The following is a 21044-nucleotide window of genomic DNA, read 5'->3' as shown; positions in this document are numbered from 1 at the left end:
GCCGTTTTGATTGCCTCGCGCCTCAAACCGGTGCTGTCATGCAGATCCGATGGCAGCCATAGCCACCACTGTCGCAACGGTAGGCCTAGCTGCTTTGACGTTCGCTGTTAAGCTTCTTGCCGAAAGAATTGCTGCTGTCGGCAATGGCACTGACTCCACCTTTTTGGTCATCGCAATTCCATGGCTTCGACGCTCGGAAAGCACAATGCGTTGCATAAAGCCAGTTTCCGAAAGTTAGTTTTGCCTTAGTACAATCGTGCCATGCGGTGAAGCATACGCGAGTGTATTGCAGTGAAGCATAACAAATGTAGGAAGGGGCAATTTTTACATGACGCATTATTTGAGACAAAACGAAAAAAAAAGTACGAGGGCAAGAGGAGGAAGCGAAGACGCAGCGATAGTTATATAATACCAACTAGCCCACCAATCTGTTCTCTTGAGCACATTATGTATTCCTTAATTATACACGCATGCAACCGTCATTGCCTGTCACAGTAGGAGCACCGATATGCCTAAAAAGTGTACTGGCAGGCCTTCAGAGCTTTTTCGGATGTGCCTGTGGCGATTTAAACCCATACGAGCAATAAAAGCCGCGCATTTTTTTTTTCTGTCTAATTTTTTGGACGTCTTCGCGGCCTCTAGGGAGCTTGAAAAATTGGACGTTGACTTTACAACTGACCAAGAGGTTGCTTCAAATGGTCCGTGGGGCAAACGCGTGGTGGAAGGAGGACGAGAACACAAAGGACCTAAGCATTGAAGAATACAGTCGCCGACCGTTTATTCGGACCTCACGGGGACTGCGAAAATGTCCGAATAAACAGGTGTCCGAAAAAGCAGATGAAGAAAAAAAAATGAAATCCTTTATTTCCACGCACTTATTCGTGCTCGGCAGTAGGCTTGGAAGAAATCGTGTATGCGCCGTTGCACGCTGTTCCGTTTACGCGCAATCAGATAAGCCTGAATCTCGGAGAGGGTCGTACGGTCACTATTGGCGGCTGAAAGTACAGTCACTGCTTGTACACGCTCCGCATGCGACGGCAGCGCAGCACATGGTGCGTCATCTTCCGACTCAGTCATCGTCCGGCGGTGCTGCAGAAACCTGACGAATGATCTTGCCGTCGTCGAGTTCTGCGCATGTCAATACAGCAGTGTCAGCACCTATGAAACTGTCAAGTGAGACGGTGTCCGGAATCGCAATGCCACCACTGCGCAGGTCTCGGCAGAACATTTTCCGCGTCAGTAGGGAGCACATCGGAAGGCGACAAATCCTCCCGGCACCCGCTTGCCGGCATTCCCCAGCGCAGTCTGCGCGGGCATTGTCGGCGCCATTAGACCCTTGACGCGATGTTTACGTATGCCGCGTTGGATCACCGAAACCTCGACGCAGCACACAAAGCAAACACTACCGTGCCGACACCAGTCGCACAAACGAAAAACGCGGCCTGCTCGCAGCATCAATGCCTCTTCCGCGAAGAAACAAATCAGCTGCTGGATTGTCTTGACATGGCTTACTAAGCTGAAACAGGAACTGCTGCAGAGCCGCTCTATCTAACCAGGCAGAAACGATGATGATGAGCGGGGATTTCCAGTAGCGCCACTTCATGGGGCAGCAAGGAAGCTCCGTTCAAAACAAAAATGGCGTTCAGCAAGTCGAACCATGCACCGGTCAGAGTCGGTGCATGGTGCTCTCGACCGAGTTGGCTAAAGGAGTGTCCGAAAAATCAGACGAGAGGTTGCAAGGTGTCCGAACTTTCGGCAGTTGTTATACATTATGGTCTATGGGGAGAATGGCGGTGCCGTGAAGCTGACCGAATAATCGGGCATGTCCGAATTTTTGGAGTCCGGAAAATCGGTCGGCGACTGTAAATGGAAAAGCAAACATGTCATTGCTTCTTTCAAGGAGCTTGAGCACAAAAAACAAAGTGGTGGCTGATGCCGAGATGCAGGTGACCATAATCCGAACCAAATAAACACTTAAAAGCCGTGAAATGCAACACTGAGGCGTTGTGCGCGGGCTGACAGTATGTCAGGACAGTTGAGGTTGACTTTCCAGCTGCTGAGAGAGAACCTCACTTGTTACAAAGTTTGGGCCTCATGCCAATGAGCTTGCTATAAGTTGATAGAAATAGCTGATATTTGAAAATATTTGCTTCTGTATGCATCTCCTTTTTGTTCGTATTTGAGAATGCTCGACTCTATTTGCAATGGGTTTTACCATTTCTTTTTCGAATATATTTTATTCGCTGTGCATTTTACTAACACATGCCTTCTGTTTTCTTTTGGAGCAAAGTAAACACTACTCCTTACTATTCAAGCTGGATTAAGTAGTTTTTTTTTTTAGCATGCTTACTAGAGAGTGACAACATTGGGCGACATGGTTTCAGCCCATCTTTACACAATACAAATTTCTGGGTAACTCAGGGAATTTTACACTGGTACTCAGGGAAAACCTGGAAAACTTATGGAATTTGGAAATGTCACCTTTGAGACACCCTGCATGTGAGCCAGCATCTTATGCACACATAGGTTTTATGTCATGGTTGATTCTTTTATCACATAGAACAGAGACATGCTACTTTGCCTGTCAGCATTAAATGCTTCATTAACCATCTATTCAGCATGTAGCATGCTTCCAAGAAATCTTGGGGGAATACAAAGAAAGCCTTGCTCTCATTGGGTTGGCATTTGATTGAGCTGTGCGTATGCATGCAGCTTCTGCTTAGGTACGACCGTGCAGACGAGGCTGAAGACATTGTGGAGGGTTACATGGACAGCCATGCGGACGACTGCCTGCACGCTGCCTTGTATGCACAAGCCTTGTCGCAACAGCGTAGCCCGGTGACTCAAGAGTCGGTTGCATCTCAACACATGGAACGGCTTCAAGTAAGTCCCTTCTTACCTGCCCTAGTGACCTAAGGGTTTTATGATATGGTGCTGTCAAGTGCGAGTTGCTGGATTCAGTTCCGACACATAAAGGCACGGTTCTGTAGTGGGCATTCATTGGGTGGACATGAATGGTGTACCCACATGACGGACGGATCTGCAGGCGACTTTTCTGTTATCCGTCTGGCTGTGAGTAGCATCCACGTGATGGATGAGAGGTGAGCAGATGACAGAGCCGCACAAATGTTACTACACCCTACCCGAGACTCTCCGCGATTTATAGCTGCAGGCTGGTTTGGGAATAATGTCAAGATAAAGGTTAAGACATGAGCATATCGCAGCATGCGATGTGAAGGCGACTGCTTTTGTGTTCAGCTAGAATCACCATTGTGCCCAGCACCACCCAAGTGTCGTCATTGCATGCAAATGTTTAATGGGCAGATTGGATGGCCACATATGTGGGGTCACCAGGTGGACTAGGGGAGAAAAATATCTCGTGCAAAAGCATGCAGAGTTCCAATAGACTCCACAGATTTTCTTTTATCTCTTTTTTTTTTGTGGAACACTCCGAGCTGCTCCAAGAAATGATGTCGGTTCGAGATTTGCTCTCAATCTGCCATTGAAACACACAGTTGGTAGTCCGAATGTCCCATTGGAACGGTTCAAAAAGAGCTGAAAATGTGGAGGTGGGAGTGCTCTGAATCTGTCGTTAGAATTAACATTAAGTGATTAATTAGTGAGCATGTCCAAAAGAGCATCATGCTGAGAACGGAGCTTTCAAAAGGGGGAAATGGCACAAACGTGAGACAAAACTTTCATAAACACTGCGAAAATACCATATTTGCACAATTGTAACGCACGCATATTTGAATGCATTTTTCATACAAAAAAATTACACATTGGAACTCTACTAATTCTACTCAAATAACTAATTCTAATTACAATAAAACATGAAATTTATTCTTACATATAAATAAAAAGCTCAATGTAAGGTAGTTAGCCACACTGGCGTCGAACGATTCGTCTGAGGAAAACAACGCTCAGAGACAGTGTAAGGTAAGTCCATGGTGCGGGGAATGCCCTCCCGCAGACAATGGTTGCGTGAGCCTTCAAGAGGTGTGGCATTTCTAATGCAATAAATGGAACTGAAAATGACTCTCTCTGGTCAGTAAACAGCGAAAAGGAGGTGTCTCAGACTACAATAGCTACTTGCCGCTAAAATTCAGCTGTGTGCGTGCTGATGTGTGTGTGTGTGTGTTCCATTAAATTCTTTCAACATGCTACGCGTAGACTCAGGTTTCGTTACTTGATGTGTGTGCTAGAATGAGCGCCAAGTTATTTTTATATATATATTTAGGTGGCAATATAACTGTGCGTTATAATTGGTGGCACAGTAGAATTGTGCAAATGTGGTAACTCTAATGGCATAACATGCCCCATTCATAAAAGGCAAGCCGTGGTCATACTGTCTAGGGGTGAGCTTGGAAGACAAGGACACAGCTCACAGACACACATATGGGAGCATTTATTAAAATTTATTATATGTATTCAGTAGCACTTCCCTACGTGGCTTAGTGTGCCTCACTTTGTCCTTCTTTTTCAACATGCACCCCAGCAGAGTATGAATCACCAATTTGGCCAAGAAGCAGCACTCTGGAACTGTAGTCAAGTACTGGTAATGAAAAAGCTGCATTGTACTCAAAGCAGCGTGTATTGCTGGACCTGTTGGTGCACCAACTTTTTGAAAATAAGAAGCTAGAAACCAAAATGATATTACGGCAGAGGTGAAGAATGTGACAGGAAATGAAAGTGACGGGGCAAATTGGCTCAATATTTGTGGCTGAGTACCATTCAAAACGTCTTGGAATGGGAACAAATAAACTTCTAACCTTGGCTGCAGAGCTGGTTGTGTGAAGGTGTGATTAGCTGCCTGGATTGATAAGAATAAATTAACCTGGTGTCGAGCCTCGCCAGTATGCAGTATATAAGATTCTGGAGAAATGGTGGATTGCTAAGCACCGTTAAGTGTGAGCCATCTGTCAATTTTATTTTCCAGAGAGTTTGTGAAGCGGACCCTACAAACCCCCAGGTTCTGGAGTATGTACAGCTTATTGAGCGAAATGGTATGTACATCTTTACATTTTTTTTCTTTATTGCTAGAGCTAATTGTATGCTTGAGGGACATCCATAGGTAAAATACTGCTTGAACGCAGTGCACACAGTTAGCTTCAAGCAGTAAAGGTGGCTTCAAGCAAAGGTGATGAACCGATGTGGTGTAAATGATGTCGTTGAGTGCAGGAGTACTGTGCAGTCCATTTGTAATGATAATGTGTATAACGATATGTTGGTTATACAGTCGCCAACTGATAAATCGGATACCGATAATCCGGCCATGCTCAGTAATTTGATCAGCTTGACGGCACTGCCAATGGCCCCATAAATTTAATGTGTAAAGATGACCGATATTTCGGACAGCTCTACATACGATTATCCGGACTCTGGCTGTGGCTGTAGCGTATGCCGACTCTGCTGTCGTTATCTCCTCTGGCAACCTTGACAAGGCCTCAGACGTGGGCATGGCCTAGGAGACGTAGGGCATCAAGTATGGCCTCAGAGATTACACATTAAACAGAAATTTCTGAGGCTTTGCCTTAGTTGCAGCACTATGCCTCAGAGATTTAAAAGCAAATACCCATCTTGGAGGCTTTGCCTCAATTATGGGTCGCATCAACATTGCAATCATTGCATCCTATTCTGGCAATCCCGCGCAAGGCCTGCTCTTGCCATTCTGTTCGTTGTGTTTAGCATTCCACTATTCTGTGCTTGTTTGTTTAGTTTACGTTCCAGACAGCGCTCTGCTGGCTCCAGGAAGTCTTTCTTGTGAACTTATCAGCAGGCTGCACCAAATGGCACCAACGGTGCTTTCAAAGTCCGACTCGGAATGAGTCTCAAGTCGCATACCCGAATGAGTCCACGACTGAAGAGCCTGAACCTGCTGCTTACCGCAATGTGCCCAAATGCGGACATTGATGACCTGCCAGGCTGCGGTGTGCAGATTTCTGCCGCCATTACATTTGAAGACTTTGCAGACGTCGACAGCGTGGTGTTGTTGTCTGCCGAAATGGACAATGACGAAGTAATTGACCAAGTTCTCCCACCGTCAAACAGCAACTCTAACTCGGATGATGATGACTTGCTTTGTGCTCCATAGCCTTCACATGCTGACTCGAGCATTTGCAGTCCTTGCATCTACGTGCAGCGACAGCAAAAAAACTGGCAGAAATACAGGTGTACTTGGCTGCACGTAAGCTGAAGTGCGTGCAGCAATGAATCGACTACTTATTCCTTGCACAGGGGCCTAAGGGGGGACCCTGCACCTGAACTTTTTTTCTTTAATTCTTTGTCAGTATTGATAAAACTTGCCGAGTTTATGTATTTCAATGTGCTAGATTTAGATATACATCCAGTTTCCTTGCAGAATAAATAGCTTTGCAGATATTGAAGAAATTCAGCTTTATTGCATAATTTGCTTGGAGGTGAGCTATCTACCAAACTATGCATGGCGTAATAAATATTGACACCTGAAAACGATGTGGAACTAACAAAGAGTGCAAATAAGCAAGTGTGGTGTTCTAACCCAATTTTACATCAAATGAGAACATTTCAAACTTCAGTGAGAGAAATCCATCTAACTGCTAAAAAAAGAAACATTTTTAAAGAATTTTCCAATAAATGTGACATTATTTCGCTTATTTGCACTCTACATAGCTTCGCCTTTCTGGAAAAATAAGGAATTAGTGATAGTACAAGTAGGTGCAGAGATAATGCACCTCCAATACGGCACCATCAACAAAATTGTGGTTTTGAGAAAACATCTAAAAACATTTCACAACTTATATATTGAAATAGAGTATTAAAGAACGGCACCAAAGGCTATCAGTAGACACTAGGTATAATTCATGCCGATTTGGCCATTGCCGGTCGACAACATAGCATGCACTGTGCGTATGTTTGCTTCAAAAGGATTACACGTTTTCGGGCCCTCAATTCCCCGTGAGCTCCGTCCCGACGTAACTTCACCGCAGATCTCGCAAAGCACAGTCAGTTTAGTAGCAAGACCGTAATCCTGATCACTGTGTACTAGCTATGCAGAACCACCGCAAGTATTACACGAGAAAACGCCAAGAAGATTGGTCACTGCTGCAGGTCCGACGACAACGTATGAAGTAGCGGGCTTCGCGACCGAGGCTGTTGCATGATTGGTGGTCGGATCTTCAACAAAACGCCGAATCTTTCGCCCCATGGTCATCGTAGATGCAATCTTGTCAAGCGCAGCTTTCTCATGTGCTATTATCTTATCCACTTCCTCTTCACTTACGACAGCCGTGTTCAATTCTTACGTGAGTGTAACCAGCGTGTGGATATGTGTGATCCGGCAAAGCAATGAGGCGTCGACGTTTGGCAGCGGTATGACTATAGCAGCGAGCTGCCGGGTATCCCGTGCGCCGCCTGCTACGACGGAATCACTTTAGGAAGTTTACTGTATCTCGTACGTTTCCACCCGTAATGATTCACGGAACAAAACTTTGTCAGATCTCCAGCATATCCAGCGTCGCAGTCGCGAGACGAAGAGAAAGTGACGGCTGTTTTCGTCATTTGAGCGCTCGTGGTCCTTGGAGCCAATCATGACTCGCCATCTTGGTCACATGCTCAAACTAGCCAATAATAGCATACGCCGCGAATGTCTTCTTCTGTTGCTTTTTTTGTGACCGCAGCGCCGGCAATGTTGCTGACTGACGAATAAAAAAAGCCAAAAATTTGAGCTTCTGAATGATACCAAAATTTGCGCTGGCAGAGCGCGTAGTTATCGAGTTATGCGCGACGAAAATCGGGCGTGATTTGTCCCCAATTTAAAGGGCAACACTTGCGGATTCGCATCTTTAGATCACGATAACGGAAGAGCTATGCAGGATTTTGTAACCAAATTTAGGAGATAGGTGCGGAAGCACGTCAGGAACACGGAAAATAAAAATTGAGAAGCCTGAATTTTGGGCCGATTTTTGGTCCCAAAGACTCGGGTTCCCCCTTGTGCTGCTCTAAGCCTAATAAATTTTATTTTTCTGCCTGACTGAGTTTTTGGAAAAATTTTTCGGATGAACTTTCAGTCCTTGCAAGGTCTGTAATATCGGTCGGTGACTGCATATCTGGACTGCCATAAAAAGATTCTAAAAGAAAGCTGCCGAACATATCTTTGTAACTCCGAACCAAATTTACCACTTATGATTTAAAAAACAAGTAGAATGTAGGCTTTGAAAAATAAAACATTTATTTATCCCTCTAAACAGCGTGCCAACCTTTGGGAGTGCTGAAATAGGTATAAATGTGCACTTGCTTTCACGGAACTTTTAGGTTCACAACTGTGGTGTGCATAGCATCATTTAGCGTCCGTGAAATCAGTGAGGGACTCACTTGGCACCAGTGCACTTTGCATGAACATCGCAGGTGGTGTCAAAGATGGACCACTGTGGATCTCGTTATCACTGCCACTGCTGTTCTTACCTCTGTCGCACAATGGTGCCGTCTGTCGCAACGATCACCATATAATATTTGACTTAATATTTGCCCCAAGGGCAAAAATTAAGTCAAGCTAAAGTGATAATTAGTGCTCGAGAATCTCTAAGGCGTCAATATTAACGCCAACAAAGCCTCAATAATTGAGCAAATTAAAGTAAATGCAGGACATGATTAGAGACTCCCCTGGGAAATTCAAGTACTTGCCCGATGAAGAAAGCACTCCTCAGTTGAATTCTGTAACTAGTACGCAACCACTTGTTGCACGAAACATTCTTGCATTGTATTATAAGAAGAAATAAACTGCTAGTGATCCAGTTCTATTTCATGTTTAGACAAAAGAACTAATGGGAATTGCCCTTGACAATGACGTGGGTGGCGGAACGGTTTCGTTTTCTCTCGACTCCATGCTGCCCATGCTTCCGCGTTTCAGTTGTTATCGCAAAGTGCTGTGCTGGTTTTGCTGGCTCGCGAAACTCGCACAAACTGCAAGTAGCAGAGAATTCAACTTCCATGTGATGTCGTGGGATGTCCGAACGGTCCACGCCACTTGGCCATAAAGCAGCTGCAGTAGCGAATCCGCCGCTCTGAGCTTATCCGTCTTGGCTCGGTATCACTGTCTGTTTGCCGTTTTACTCACCGACGGCAGGAAAGGGTGGTGATGGCGTATGCAAAGTCACCACTCCCCCAGTTGGGAGGCGGGAGACCTTAATTTTGAAAAAAGGTAGTTGGACCCTCCAAATGCAATTTTCTCGTAAAACAATATTTTCTTTGCCCAAAACAAGCATTGCGAGGTATTTGGAATGGTATTTAAACAGTCCACATTAACTTTGTATTAGCTTTTAGTGTCCCTTTAAGGTTTTGGCAGTATGTGAGACCAGCTGTTTAAGGTGGAGAGATAATCAAAATGGCAGCAGTAGTGGCTTCAATTAATGCTGTTTCGGACCTGCAGTCATGGCGAAAAATGTGGAAGATCGAATGGCGAAGGATTTTTGTGTTCGAAATTTCAGACGTTCTTATACATTGACTCTATGGGGTACCGTGGCGCTGCCATGAAGGCGTCCGAATTATCAGGCATTTGGCATTGACTGTAGGTGAAGATGCTTATCGCAATAGGGTTGGCGGTGGTAGCTGTGAATGCAGCATGCCCCAACCCAGGAGGAGATTTCCTGGTACCAGAATAAGAAACTGAGTGCGCGTCGGCGTTTTCATGTGAGACGGGTCGGCGAGTATTGCGGGAAGGCTGCCGTGGCAGGCAGCTACTGCTCTATCGCGCACTCGCCTTTTCTTGTTTAAATGAAGTCTAGCGGCCGAAAAAGGTATCATACAATCACAGTTGGGCGATGTCTTGAATGTTGGTGCTGAAATGCTATGTTTTCCGGGAATGTATGAATCGGTAAAAAATAAGCATCACTCAATTGCGTATTTTTTTCATTCTTGGTTGCGAATGTTGTTGCTGGGAAATCGAACATAAGGAATTGTATCAACAGGGTTCTACTGTAAAAGATATTTTTCTATTTGTCATGTCCAAGAAAATGAAAGATCCCGGCCATGGCGGCCGCATTTCGATGGGGGCGAAATGCGAAAACACCCGTGTACTTAGATTTAGGTGCATGTTAAAGAACCCCAGGTGGTCGAAATTTTCGGAGCCCTCCACTATGGCGTGCCTCATAATCAGAAAGTGGTTTTGGCATGTAAAACCCCATAATTTATTTTATTTTTATTAAGAAAATGAAAGTACAATTCTGCATAATTTGTGCGAGATATCCACTTCTGTATTCTTACCTTCACAGCCAAAAAAAAGGTTGTCTGCGAGTATAATAGACTGGTGTTCATTTTTATGGCGTGTTCACGACCGCTTTCTCGTTATGTGCAGAGCAAGGAGAGGACAGCGTGGTCGAGTGCCTGCGTCTGTTGGCTGACTTTGTGGACTGCCCCGACAACAAGGACAGCATGGATGCCTGGAGGAAGCTGTGCTACATTACGCTGCGCACGGGACACAGGTACAACAAGGTTGTCGTTAACTAGACCTCTTGCGCAAACCTTTTTGTGTGAGGGACATGCTAGAGGAACATGGAGAGCTTGGGTGGGAGGACATCAACGGGGGGCCGTTTCTGTTTATGCTCTCATCTCTGTGTCCTAGTACAGTCACCTGCGGGTTTTGCTGCAATAGCAGTTATAGATGCAGTCGAAATTCATTGGCGTCATCATGCTCTCACAATATCAACACACATGCGGGGCCCATGTGCAAAGGGTTAGGAAGTCTGTAGAGACGTTTCTACGGACAGCTCATGTCATAGCTGATTGTTCATGGCACACCATCCTAGTGGGCTCAGTGGTTCCTACATAGCAACCGTAGCAAACGCACCATAGCAGTGCTTGCTGTGGAGACACTAAAGTGAAAAATGATTTCAACTGTACTGGTAAATTTTTCTTCTAAAATGCCACAAAAATCCGTTTATAATGTTAGGAGAGGCTTGTGCTAGAAAAGCCACAAAAACAAAAGACAGGTGGTGATGTTGCCTTAAGGGGGGACGTAGCTTTGAAAATCAACTTCCTTATTTCTTCATGGTTTTTGATGAAAACTGGCACAAATGTTTAGAATGTCTCCCTGATGCTTCCATAAAAGTTTCAGTGATACCTTGAGAACATTTTATTAAATTTGATTCAGCAGAATGTTTCAATCTCGAACTTTGTGGAGAAGCTGGGGAACTTAAAAAATGTGATAGAAGGCTTGTTAAGTACCGACTGCATAGCTAAATGCACGTTGAAGGTCGTGACATTCTTGCTTTTTTTTTTCAACACAAATTTTTTGGAGTGTCATTTTTTATGTTACCTTCGTATCAAGCACACTTTCGGGGTGATCGAATAGCCACACCATAAATTTATAAAATGTCAAAGCCTAAAAGCAAGAATGTCATGACCTGCACTGTAGCCCAAGGAACAAGACAAAAAAAACAGTCAGAATAGGTAAAACGGTAACAAAGAAATCAGCTCCGCAAACTGAGCAGAAAGGCAAAAACACAGTTTTGAGAAAAAGGCCTTCAAAGTTTTGCCTTGCCTCCACTCTTTCTAAAATTCACCAAGATTGTACCTTGTTTCACTCAAGATAGACTGCATTGTATTATAGTAAGATCCAAAGAGTGAATTTCGTAAGCTTCAAGAACTTTTACTGACCCACAACACCCCAAGCATGAAAAATCGAAATATGAAATCAGAGACGTAGGAGTGATGGGGGGGGGTACTGGCCTTGGGAATCAGGTGCACAATTTGATAAGTGAAAGTGTGACCATTATTTCTGCTTCTAGTAATGAACCTGTTACCACAAAGTTAATAAACATAGAGTTTTGAAAACATTTTGTGACTCAAAATTTATTTATGTGTTTCTCTTTAGTGTCCCTTTAAACACTACACTGACCTGTTTTTTATGTCCGTGCAGTGAAGATGCAGCAGTCAGGGACTGTGGCAGTCGTCTGTGGCAAGAGCGTGGCGACTATTGGTTGCCGTACCACTTCTCACCGCACCTGGATGGCAGTCCTGACACGTGGCTCCTGAAGGCACTCTTCCTGCTGGCGCTGGGACAGACCGTGGGCAAGGCAGGTAAGCGTGCCAACTTTCCTGTTGCCTATTGGTATGTTGCCAGGGACGTTTCACAGACTTTGCAAAGGTACAATTTTCTTTTGGCGCACCGCTTTCTAAGGGGGGACACGACTCCTTGCGGCAAAAAAATCGTGAGAAAAACGATTTTTTGAACATGAAATTTTCAATATCTACAGCTAATATTCCTTTATTTCACCAAGTTTCGAATCTCAAGGAAGAGTATTTTGCCTGCAATATCAATTCATAACATCACTGTGAGCTGAATTCCGCGCAACAACAGCCCTTTTTATCATGGCATGTAGCTCTTTTTCTATGCACGTGATCGCAGCCATCTTGGTCTCGTTGGAAAGAGGAGCCTTCCTTCTTTACGGGGGGACGCGGCCCTCAAAAACTGAAAAATCGCGAAAAAGTTTATTTTTGAAAAACAATATTTTTGGGTTGTATGTCTCATAAACTACCTGTTCTGTAATTATCAGCACCTAATTCAACCGCAAAGTGCCAAAAAACGCTACTTTTGAGGCCACCGCAGCCCGCAAAACACGTACAAATGCCAAAATGTAGACAAACTTTGTGCGCGCGCCATTCCCCGCTCATGCGGCCTGTCCGCGCCATCTTCGTGTCGTTTTACCCGCCGTGGTTGCTCAGTGGCTATGGTGTTGGGCTGCTGAGCACGAGGTCGCGGGATCGAATCCCGGCCATGGTGGCCGCATTTCGATGGGGGCGAAATGCGAAAACACCCGTGTGCTTAGATTTAGGTGCACGTTAAAGAACCCCAGGGGGTCAAAATTTTCAGAGTCCTCCACTACGGCGTGGCTCATAATCAGAAAGTGGTTTTGGCACGTAAAACCCCAAATATTATTATTGGTGTCGTTTTGACCGTGAATTTTTTTTCTCTGTTTTGCCGCCTTGCAAAATGGCATCGTCGACGCGGTTTAGGCACTATTGGCGTTTTCCCGCAACACATTCGGCAGTGGTACTTCAGTGGTGAGCTGCTGGGCATGGTGTGGCAACTGCAACGATGGAGTCACTCTTGGAAGTTTCTTGCATCTTCCGCGTTTCCACCCATAACAATTCACGGAACGAAACTTTGTCGGACCTCCTGCATGTCCAGCACTGCACTCGTGAGACTACAACGAAATGGCGGCTGTTATCGTCATTTGAGGGCTCGTGATCCTTGGAGCCAATCACTACTTGCTATCTTGGTCACATGCTCAAACTGGCCAATAGTATCATGTGTGGCACATTCTTTTTTTTCTTTTTTTTTGCTGTTATTTTTTTGGGACCACAGAGCTGGCAATGTTGCTGACCAACAAATAAAGAAAAAGCCAGAAACATGAGCTTTCGAATTATACCAAAATGCCGCTGGCAGAGCATGTAGCTATCAAGCTATGCACTAAAAAGATTGGGCGGGATTTTCCCCAATTTAAAAGGCAGTGCTTGCGGATTTGCATCTTTAGGTCACAATAACAGAAGAAATATGCGGTACTTCATAACCAAATTTCGGAAATAGGTGCGGAAACATGTCAAGAACACGCAAATTAAAAATTGAAAATTCGAATTTTTGGCCAATCTTTGGTCCCAAAGACTCGGGTCCACCCTTATGTTGCAGTTCAACGAACAGCATGTTGCACCACAGATGTGTTTTGTTCACTTTTGAATAAGAAAATGGACATGGAAACTGCAGTTCAATCGATACTCGGAAGTTCTAATTGACACCATGTTGGTTAGGGTGATTGGTCTTTCTCCTTTAGATTGGGTCACCAAGCGTGGAGAGCACGGTGCAGCCGAAACCCCCATTGCAGCAACCATCGCCCTCACATGATCCGATCTCCTCGATGGCTTTTGCTACTTTGCAACTGGATTGAGCTGGTCGAGCACCACGCATTGCATGTGTACCATCGATGTGGAAGTGGTACACAGTGGTGCCATTCACGGTGGCTCAGCGTCAACTGGATATTTCAGCAGGTTTTATCCGGAGGAATAGAGCCATCCCAAAACCGAATGAACAAAAGAATTGCATACTCAGCGTGAAGAAGCTGGGCATTCTTCGTGTCATTGAACTGGAACTGCAAAGACCATCGTCGCATGTGCGCTGGCACTGCCTTTGACGACATTTTACACCATAGGGAAAGCACTCGAAAACTTACGGATCAGTGCTGGATCAAACATCAAGACGTGCCACTTGAGGGGATCAGCCTTTCCCAGGTTACAGAGGCCTTAATGCTGTGGCTGAAAAAAGCCAGGGTGCAGAAATTACCAGTCAGCGGGCCCCTACTTCCCAAAAAGGCAGAAATATTTGTTAGCCAACTGAACTGCAAGAACTTGCAGTAACAGCTGGCTAGCAAGGTTTAAAGCGTGCCTCAACATAAGTGCAAGGGTGGTGCTTCGAGAGGCAGCACATGCACCATGGAAGACGTTTTCAGCATGGACGAGTCGGCACTCTTTTACGAACTTCTGCTCAACAGAACGTTGGCGTTCAAGGGTGAAAAGTGCACTGGCGGCGAGTGTGCAAAAGAAAGGCTATCGGCTGCTTTCGCAGTCAGTGCATCCGGAAGCCAAAAGCTGCCCCTGCTTGTTATTCGCTGGTGTGTGAACCTGAGTTGCTTTAAAGGGTCCTGACTGCTGTTGGGAACCTTTAACACAAAGCCTTGTATGACGGCAAAGCTCTTTGTCAAGATATGTGCAGCTCCTGGAGACCGATTTATTGCGGGAGAAAAACAGAAAAGTTTTCGTTGTGCTTGGCAACACGTCGGCACTTATTGCACTGGATAACTTCAGCGCAGTTAAACTCTTCTTGTTGCTGAACACCACGGCACTTGCACAATTGCTCGACTGAGGCATCATTCACTTAGTGAATGATGCCTTCTGTTCCTCGGTGGTTGGACCCGACGTTAAAGCACAGGGTCATCTAACACAGCTGGCGCTGGAGCTTGTAGCGTGGGCGTAGCTGGTGAGGCTTCGGGTCGAGCTGTTGAGGCGTAATCGTTGGGTTGCCGAGATGCCGACTACGGAGTCACGGGTTCGGAAACAGCATTATGTGGCAGATTCCATGTGGCTGACGCTGCACGTACCCTGGAACCTTTAAATACAAGAAGAACTTGTATTTCGGCGGAAGCCGCAGAAGAACCACGGAAACAGTCACGGCCGCAACAGAACTGGCTCCTCTTTATTCAGAGGCGTGTATATATACAGGTGACAACACTGGCGCCACTGGCGGCGTGTAAGGGCAAACAGAAACTGATCTCCCTTGCAGCCAGTACCCCTCATATATATATATATATATATCATATTCACTACATGTTCCTGACAAGTAAAAGATAAGTAATACTTAGTAGATTAGTATTGTTATACAGTATTTACAAAACATTACAAATATCTTCAACCCTGCATGGCATGTGCTCATCGCTATAATACTGTATGGAACAACTATACAGCATGACCTGGGACAAGCAATACAACAAAAAAACAATAAACGCTCGCAGGGACACGCAACTGTCTCACTTAGCACACAAGCTACATGTCCTGGCATCAATCTGGAAGCCTTCTCTTCCTCGGTGGTTAGACACGACGTTCAAGCACAGGGTCATCCGACACAGCTGGCGCTGGAGCTCGTAGCTGGTGAGGCTTCGGGTCGAGCTGCTGAGGCGTAATCGTTGGGTTGCTGAGATGCCGACGACGGAGTCACAAGTTCGGAAACAGCATTATGCTGCAGAGTCCATGTGGCTGAAGCTGCACGTACCGTGGATAGCTTCAATGCGTTCCAGGTTCGTCCATCATCAAGCAGGAACATTGGTGGACCTTGCTGACGGATTACTTTCCTCCAGTGGCTAAACATGAGGTCTCCCTTAACCGATATTCCAGGTTTTTTAATTCTATCGTAATCACCAACAGACACTGTTGTCTTCTTCACGGCCCTATGATGGTCTGTGTACTCTGCTGTAGTCTTGCTTGCTCTTAACTGGTTGGCGCAGACGAAGTTCGGAAACAGGATCGCTGAATAAAGCTCGTGACAGGTGACCCACAATGTCAAGGCGTGTTCTCGGTCGCCGTCCGTGTAGGAGAACAGATAGTGCAACTCCCGTAGTGGCATGTGGCATGCAGCGATATATGCCCAAATACTCGGTTACTGCTTGGCGAAGCAGATGCTGTGCCAGCATGGCGAAGACCCGGTTAAACCGCTCGACAAGTCTGTTCAATTGGGGGTAGTAAACGGAAGAGTGCACAAAGTGGATGGTGCGATCTTCGAGGAACTTAATGAAGGTCATAGATGAGAACTGGGACCCATTGTCGCAGATCACCACGTCCGGATAGCCTTCACGGGAGAACACGGGAAGCAAAAAGTTTATGACGGTGCGGGATGATACTTCACTGCAGAATTGAACATCTGGCCATTTGGAAAAATACTCGATGAGTGTAATAGCATGTCTGCAGTCATGTGGTGCTCTCTCTATAGGGCCGACGATGTCAACAGCAAGCTCCTGCCATGGACACTCTGGCAGGGGTACTGGCTGCAAGGGAGTAGCAGCGGTGTTGGTACTTTTGTCAGCCATCTGGCATATGCTGCAGTTCGGGATGGAAAGCTCCACTTCCCTGTCCATGCCTGGCCACCAGAACTGCTCTCATAGCCGAGCTTTTGTTCGAACTATACCAGGGTGAGCTTCATGGGCAGCAGCGATTACCTGCGGTGTGAGAGACAAGGGAACGACGATTTTTTCACTGTGCAGGAGCAGGTTGTCAACGACGTACAATTCTTCACGTACCAAGAAGAAGGTCTGAAGTTCACCCAAGAGCGTCTTATGTGCAGGCGCCACTGGCAACGTGTAAGGGCAAACAAAAGCTGAAACTGATATACTACAGAACTTGCTGCGCAGAATGCTGCTAGCAATGGGGTGCCATAAGCAGTACTGCATCGACATGCTAGGTGCAAGACACCTCCGAGCCTACTCGTGGCAGCAGGTGGATTCCGCTACAGTCGAGAACTGCTTCGCTCGAGCGAAGTTCGTTGTGGGCTTGAGCAATGCCAAAAATGAAGAGAGTACCAACGGCTGCTACAGCCTGCTCGCAGAGGTTTTCGAGTGACACGGTAATGCCCAGGCTCTGCAGTTAGAGTCGTTCCGCAAAGTTTTGAGTGCCCCCAGAAATTGGCTTTCCCTCGCGGTGGCAGGGAAACCCGGCGGCACGGCTCCATCCAACCGCTCTCCCTACCATGACCGCGCTGCCTCGGACGAGCCGTTGACACGCCCCTGCAAAAATGATCCTGGCCTGCCCGTAGCACTTGCTCAGACAGCCAATCAGAGGATCTTGTGCCCTCGTCGTGTAAGATGGCGAAAGTTCAAGTTGTCTCACTGCTTTTCTGGTTCATTCTGGGCACCTTCTGGGCCTTCTCTCGCAGTGTTGCCGAGATGAAGTGGCAGAATTCACCTTTCATCGTGAAGCTCGAAATCGTAAATCGGGTCGAACGCGGTGAGAAGTCCCCACAGCGTGAAAGATTCTGAGGAGCACTCTGAGCACGATCTTGAAGAATAAGGGGGAGATTAGGGCTAAAGCGGCCAAACTAGCAACCCTGTGCCCTTGGCGCCCGATGCGTACGCACGGCCGTGTACGAGTGGTTCATCCGGAATTGCTTCAGCCGTGCTGGCTTCCACGGGCTCGGTGATGACTAAATTCTGATGAATGCGACGCAGCCGTTGCCAGTGTTTGGAGCGAGCTGTCAGAATTTCCAGAAGCTGTTGATGAATCAACGGTGGACGAGTTTGTGAGTGCAAACGTTGGTGTTGCGACCACGGGAGAGCCTGAAAATGAAGACTACATTGCCGACATCATACTGAGCACAAGTGAAAGTGGGCACAATGAGGAAAGCAGCGACAGTCCTTTGCCCACATTCTCCGAAGTGATTGGTGTGCTTGCACTAGTCCGGTGCTTCTATGCAAATGCGGAAGGTTGCGGCCTCAGCTGCTCCAACTCCTTAGACAATGTGGGGAACTGCATGCGTCCCAGGCAGTGAAATTGCCCAAGCAGAACAAAATGCAGGACTATTTCATGCGGAACTAAGCTAGTTTCATCAATAAAGTGATTTTATAAATAGTATGTGCTTTTATGACATCCTATTATTTAGCAAGCTTATATCGAATTATGCTCTAGTATATTGAACTGATGGACGTTTTTTTACGAGTTCGATATAGCCGGGTTCGACTATACTGTTTGTGCCAAAATCCTGCCTTGTGCGTCTTCCCTGATCCACAGGGCGCTACATCTCGGCAGTGGAGACAAGGCTCCTTGAGCACGACACTGAACTGCTGGAAAAGTTCAAGGCGGCGCAGGACCAGGTGCTGTGTGCTCCCGGGCTGGACCACCTGTTGGAAGAGCTTCTACAGGCAGCACGTCACTTCACGAGCTGACACTACCCCATCCACCAGTAGTACTGTGAAGGCCCACCAAGTGAATATTATTAGGCATGTGTGAATAGCAGTTTTTTCACCTCAGAGCGAGTACGAGATGAATAGTTTCCCAATTTGAATAATTTCTAAGCGAAGCAAATACAGTCAACCCCATTTATAACAATATTCAAGTGCCATGAAAATGCTATTGTTATAAGCGATAACTCCTATAACAGCATTGCATTAAAAAAAAGGCAAATTAGGGGGACGGCCGAGCTGCTGTGCAAAATCTAAGTGCCCGATCCCCACTACCTTCCTCCATGCAGCTGCTGTTTGTGTTGACTCGTTTTAAGGGAGGACACTGCTATATAAATAATCTTCTTTATTTTCCCATATGTACTAATCAAACTTGTCTGTCTTGTTGATATTTTTGCACCATTTCAAATATGCACTTAGTTTTAGTGTAGCTCAATTAGTTCTTAAGATAATTAACATTTCATTTCCTTTGTTTGCAGCCTCAATTAAAACTAAATGGCACAATAAAAATTATTTGTTAGGAATGGTTAGATAGCATAAGGAGTAAGGATTGAAGTACCTATAGAAAACACTTTTTTGATGTGACCATTAATAGATACTTTATAGCCCACTGAATGTAAGCCCATAAAATGTGGCAACTATGTGGCACAAAATGTAGCAAAATTAATTTCTGAAATGAAAGGCAAGAAATATGCTTGCTATCTTTCATAGAGTACACATTAGACTTCATTCTGCAAAAAGAATTTCAGTTCTAACTGTTCTAGGTGTTGAGATATCGAGGCCTCAATATTGCATGGAGCCAAAAATATGTTTTGAGAAAAATGCAAAAAACAAACAGCACAAGATTTAATGAAAATTAACAAATGTTTTGCACATATTTACACATGTACATTCCTAATAACCACCAGGAATGTAGTCTACCGTAAAAACCCGCGTATAATACGAACCTGAATGTAATACGAGGTGAAATTTCTGGGACGAGAAATGGAAAAAAAAAGTTTTACCCGCGTATAATACGAGTGAGAGAAACTTGGGGAAAACATTTATTTAAATCGGACTCAGCACTTCATTCACTGTCGTCCTCCGCTGCGCTTTCATCGGACAATTCCTTGTCTGACATATCCTCCCAGAGGTACTCGTCCTCGGTGCCATCGAGCGCGTTCGAGATCCCGCACTTCTTGAAAGCGCGATGCACAAGGTCTTCTGGGATGCTCGCCCATGCGTCCACGATCCACTTGCACAGCGTGGCTGGCAATGCCCACTTCAGCCGCCCAGTCGGCGTCACTGCAGGTTCACCTGACCGCATCCACTCTGCGTAGCACCGCTTCACCGCGTCCTTGAAAGGCTTGTTGACGCAAACATTTAGAGGCTGCAGCTGAGACGTCATCCCACCCGGGATAACGACGAGTTCAGTATTACAATCACGCAACAGCTTCTTCACCGAGTCGGCCAAATGGCCACGAAACGCGTCCAGCACGAGGATGGACGGGAACGACAACAGCGCACCGGGCCGCCTACACCAAACGGACTTTATCCAGTCGAGCACAAGACTATCATTCATCCACCCTTTCTCATGGCATTTAACGATGTCATTTTTCGGCAGCTCACCTTTCGGCATTGTCTTGCGCTTGAAGACGACATAGGGCGGGAGCTTGCGGCCGTCTGCCGTGCATGACAACATGACGGTAACACGCGTCTTCTCGTTCCCAGTGGACCGGACACAAACTTGTTTCGAGCCCTTTTCGTGCACGGTGAGGGGCGATGGCATGTCCAGATAAACTGGTGTTTGGTCAGCATTGCTGATTTGCCCTAGCTGAAAGTTCTTCAACTTGCGCAACGAAATACAGTAAAAGCTCGTTAATTCGAACCGCAAGGGGACGCCATCTCAGTTCGAATTAAACGAAGTTCGAACTAACGAAAGCAATGAAGAAAAACAGGACACCGCGACCAGGAAGCAGCAGGGCATGGCGCCAGTTCAATTTAATGTTTGAAAAAATCCGTAATTGTGGTCTGCTTTTTTTCTTTGAAGGCAACAGCAAGCACTTTCTGCTCTAAAGAGCGAATGTTGCGGAAGGCTTCCTCTTCGCTTTCTTCAAAACTGAAGAACAGGCGGGCGGCATTAAGTCCGGCCATGACTTCCGCAGCGGAGGGCCGCACCGGTGCCTCGTCGTCTTCCTCGTCGTCGTCACTGGCAGCGACAGGCTCTATGTTTTTAACTTGGGAAATGATGTCCTCGTCTGTGGTCACACCACAGACAACTGCGCTCGCATCCACGTCTACGTAGTCGGCAAAGGAAACGTCTTTCAGAACGTCCGACATGGGAGCGGTGACGCTAGTGACGCAGTCTCCGTGCGCAGGTGGCTCGTCCACGTGCTCGCCTTGCGTGGTGAAGCCACAGTGGCGATAGCAATTGGCTATTGTAGCCCCTGTCACTTGTTCCCAAGCACGCACAAGCATATGCAGTGCACTCAAGAGCGTCACTTCGTAATTCTGGCATAGAATAACTCTTTCTAGTACCGTATTTACTCGCGTAATGAACCCACCTTTTTTCCAGATAAGTTGACATAAATTTGGGGG

At 46.1% G+C, this 21044-nt stretch overlaps 1 protein-coding gene across 1 annotated transcript in view; it reads left to right on the top strand.

Moving 5' to 3' along the window:
- The window catches only part of LOC142563982 (uncharacterized), a 44403-nt gene extending 24897 nt beyond the window's left edge, over positions 1 to 19506 (top strand). The window contains exons 8-12 of the mRNA XM_075674742.1: positions 2713 to 2883; positions 4940 to 5006; positions 10331 to 10457; positions 11894 to 12054; positions 18298 to 19506. Coding sequence (XP_075530857.1) covers positions 2713 to 2883; positions 4940 to 5006; positions 10331 to 10457; positions 11894 to 12054; positions 18298 to 18452 — 681 coding nt within the window. The 3' untranslated portion in view covers positions 18453 to 19506. The remainder of the gene's footprint in view (positions 1 to 2712; positions 2884 to 4939; positions 5007 to 10330; positions 10458 to 11893; positions 12055 to 18297) is intronic.
- The last annotated feature ends 1538 nt before the right edge of the window (positions 19507 to 21044 follow it).

This window comes from Dermacentor variabilis, chromosome 11 (genome assembly GCF_050947875.1).
Source record: "Dermacentor variabilis isolate Ectoservices chromosome 11, ASM5094787v1, whole genome shotgun sequence".
Taxonomy (NCBI): domain Eukaryota; kingdom Metazoa; phylum Arthropoda; class Arachnida; order Ixodida; family Ixodidae; genus Dermacentor; species Dermacentor variabilis.
Note: the sequence above shows the minus strand (reverse complement) of the source record. Positions and strands in the feature narration are given on the sequence as shown.